The 3,988-nt window shown below is 32.6% G+C and overlaps 1 protein-coding gene across 3 annotated transcripts; it reads right to left on the bottom strand.

The window, feature by feature from the left end:
• Positions 1 to 1,301: 1,301 nt before the first annotated feature.
• LOC130677269 (uncharacterized) lies at positions 1,302 to 3,733 on the bottom strand. Of its 3 annotated transcripts, none has more exons than XR_008991563.1 (3): positions 2,183 to 3,733; positions 1,890 to 2,100; positions 1,302 to 1,525 (listed from the first exon to the last, which is right to left on the bottom strand). XR_008991563.1 is itself a non-coding variant. In XM_057483957.1 (2 exons), the coding sequence occupies exons 1-2, from the start codon at positions 3,638 to 3,640 to the stop codon at positions 1,522 to 1,524; spliced, it is 1,755 nt and encodes a 584-aa protein (XP_057339940.1). In that variant the 5' UTR covers positions 3,641 to 3,733; the 3' UTR covers positions 1,302 to 1,521. The 3 variants fall into 3 exon arrangements, 1 of the variants encoding a protein (XP_057339940.1); XR_008991562.1 differs by having other exon boundaries at positions 1,890 to 2,082; XM_057483957.1 differs by having other exon boundaries at positions 1,890 to 3,733.
• Positions 3,734 to 3,988: the final 255 nt, after the last annotated feature.

Genomic DNA, 3,988 nt, shown 5'->3' with positions numbered 1-3,988 from the left:
GCGATCAAAGAAAATATAATAATCAGTCAAAGTAATCATGAAAATAATACGCAAATTCGATGTGGATAACTTATATATTTGTAGATACAGAAAAATATAGTGATTACATTGAAAATATTATCAAAATTATAAAGAGCTTTACGATAGCTGATGCTGAAAATACAGAGAAAGCTAAAAACGATTAATAATTTATCAAAATTTTATGTCATATTAGTATTTTCGATCGTCGAGGTGATTTGGCAATTTAAATTACATATAAAATATAAATTAATTCAATAATTACTATTAACCGTAAGTAGAAACTGATTTTTGACGATAAATCCAACTCTCGTTTTTCCTTCGCAAATACAATTGTCTTTATCCCATCTTTTATCATTCACGGTAGTTAATATCGAATCCTGTGGCTGCAATGATGAGATTTTATTATTTACTAGTCTCTCTGTAATTAATATATTGAGTAATTAGTTTGCTAACTGATTTATTGTTTCAATAGAAAATATATGAGAGGGTTTCATCTTAACTAACTTCACTATATACTCTGATCCCAACGACATCTGATCCAACCTACAGATGATCTAATCACGAAAGTCTCGATTCGAGTTAGCACTTTCGTCTTTACAATCTATTAGATTGTCGTGCCATCGCCAGAAAATACTACCGAACACTTGGAAATTACAAATGGAAAACTAAGGGTCTAGTAATTTCACGCATCAATGATTAAGTGTCATTAGTGCGTTTAGTGTCATTAGTTGGTTAAGTGTAATTCGTGCGCTTAGGGTACGTAGTGTTCTCAGTGTTTCCACTGTCGTAAGCGAATTGCACTTATTCTTTGGTATCGATGGTGTAATCCGATAAAAAAATTTGATCTAATCATGTATACTGATGATTACTCTTTGTATTGATTAATTGATGTTTATTAATTATTTTATCTATGAAAAAATATTCTTCATTACTAGAGCTTGAACCTGGATCCTTTTGCATATCAGTTTAAGCTTATACAACCCCGCTAATACTATAGACTCAATAGTTATGATTATCTTGAAGATCTGTATATTTATGATAGGATTCTCAAGAATCTTTACAATGCAAATGATATTAATCGTGATGATTCAGCAATTTATAAATTTTTACCGCATTTATATAAAGATCGAATATAAAAGTTGGGGATTAGAGTTTTTTTATTGAACACATGATTGATACTGATATCACATTCAATAGTAACATACGCTTACTAATCGGACTATCTATCAACATTTTTGAAAGTGTGATCAACACTAATCACTTTTAAGGGGTTAGGGGTACTCAGGGGTATGAAAAAATGATGATTTTCAATAATTTTTTTTTTGTAGTTAATTACTTTATTTGACAAAAATAAAAACATAGCTTTATTAGAACACGTTTCGATTTGACTTCACGAAAATTTCAAAAAAAAAAATTAATAATTCAAAAAGTTATCGCTGTTTTTGTAGAGCCCGTTCCTCCCGAAGTCCTTTGCGGTGATCATCATAAGTCCTTGGAGATTCATCTAAAATCAATCGGACAAGAAAAATTAGTTTTATTAATAGATAATCTTGTGCCTGATCGAAGCTTTTTTTTTTTTTTTCGAAATTAACAAAATGGCGGCCTCAGGAAATTTTTTTCAAATTTTCGAGAAAAAAACCGACAGTTTATTGTTAAAAAAAAATCGAAATTTTGAAAAAAAAAAAAAATCCTTCGATCAGGCACGAGTTTTTAATGTATTTCAAAAGTACAATAAATTTTATTGAAATCTACCGAGCAGTTTTTAAGTTACAGTGATCACCAGTTCAGAAAACATAGTTTTGAGAAAAACGCATTTAAAGTTTTGCTATGGATTTATGTCGAATTATAAGAATTATTTAATAACTTACACTGAGTCATCTATTCCTGGACCATATAATAGCTCTTCAGCCGACATAGCAGCTTCCAAAATATCGATTTGCTGGTGCCTACGTTGCAATCGACCTTCTCGGGTGTTATCATTAGCGCGCTTATCTGCTACTTTGATACGTGCAGCATCCATTCTTTCTGCATACCGATGAGAATTAGGCCCACAATTAAGTCCTAGTGTATTCATCAAGACTAATAATGAATTTATACCCTCATTAAATATACACATAGCAACGTATGCAGCTATTTGTACGATGGTAAAACTAGTATTTACCGTTTTTGGGCATATTTTCCATACTAGTTGGTTAAAGCTTTCATTATTATTCTGATTGAATCCACCTACACATCTTGAAAGTAAATTTTCATTACTAAGATCTTCGTATATAGGCTTGATAGCTTTTAAAACATCAGAAGGTAAAGGAGAATAATCGTGAGAAAAGGTATCAAGCTCTCCTCTTGCTTCAGCGCGCTGGTAAGAGCACCAAGATTCTTCGCCTTTTGGACACATATCATGATTCGGTTTTTCATCACTCGAGCCGTAGTGATAAAAGGTTGCCATTATAGCAGATTTCATATTTTCAATAGAATCACAATGCCGGCGTATTGCTAAACCATAGTACACAGTTAGTTTGTCTATTAATTTTCCTGTGAGCTTACCTCGACCACCAAGACCTTTTTGTTTACTCTTCAGCGTACGTAATCGACTCCCCATCCGCTTTTGGACATGCCCTATACATTCCTTTTTATTTACAGTTGTATTTTCGTAAGGATCTGATTTTATAATTCCTGAATAGGTCTTGGAGTCACCATCACCAATATAGTTGGCATACTTAACTCCATATTTAGTTTCAGAATACGAAAACATTTCGACCATCGCATCCACCTCCATTTTCCCAGAAGACCCTTGATGATTAGCAGAACACACATCTTCATGCGATTGATACCATTCCTCGAACTCAACAGTATTTGTTTTTTTTTTCCAATACTCACATAGCTTACAATATGCACTTTTAATGTTTATGTCAAGAATCTTTCCAGTAAAATAGCCAATTATAGAAGAAACTCCAAATGACGATGTATATCCCCGTTTTTGCCAGGTTCCATCTCCCGATACAGTTAGATGATTTATATCTTCATTTTCAGTTGTTGGCATTGCTTGCTTTTCTTCATTCACAGCTTTCGTCATGAAGGTTTCTGCGACGGCTTTACTACAATTCAAAATCTGTTTCAGTAAAATTGTATGCGTAGATTTATCTAAAAAAGACGGCATGTCCATCAGGCCGCAAAACTTGCACAATCCTTCGTATCCTATTCCTAGTATTCTCATTACAAAAATGAAACGTCTGTTTATTTCATAAGAATGCCCAACGAAAGAACAGGAAGGAATATATTCATTTCCACAGTTATTACATGCAACTACAATTTTGAATCCCAGCCCACGTGTACTTGCTGTTTGAAACACTACATTTCCATCACATTTTTTACATTTTATAAGAGCAGAAATTGCAGTGAATACCTGAATAAAATTTATTATTCGAAATTCAGTACTGCTGTCTTCAGGTACATCATCTTCAGTGTTTTGTTTTAATTTTTTAGAAGATGTACTCTGAATACTTTCATCACGTTCGGCTGTTTTCGGATTAAAAACATTCTTTCTTTTGACTGAACGCGACTTATGAATTTTTTCAGAACTCCGAAGTTCTCTTGAAACCTTTCTAGAATCACGTCCCATGGTTAATAATTTAATTCACTTGAGAAATAATTTATCACAAAACTATCGACTGATCAGTGCAACGACTACAGGTATACTGGCAACCAAAAATTATTTTTCAGTTCTTGTACTACCTACAAATTGTGAATATATGTAGAAGGATATATATATATATATATATATATATATATATATATATATATATATATATATATATATAATTATAAATACATTAAAATGGGGAGATATTCATGACAATGAAACCCGAAAGGTCGGTTGCTTGCAGCTGTTTCTAGCTACCTGCTCTCGAATGCCACGTAGCACCCGAGCGTCCTTTGGTCATTGTTAAATAACTCGAAAAGAATTTGT

This window comes from Microplitis mediator, chromosome 11 (genome assembly GCF_029852145.1).
Source record: "Microplitis mediator isolate UGA2020A chromosome 11, iyMicMedi2.1, whole genome shotgun sequence".
NCBI classification, from domain to species: domain Eukaryota; kingdom Metazoa; phylum Arthropoda; class Insecta; order Hymenoptera; family Braconidae; genus Microplitis; species Microplitis mediator.
The sequence above is the reverse complement of the archived record's forward strand: the minus strand, read 5'-3'. Positions and strand labels throughout refer to the sequence as shown.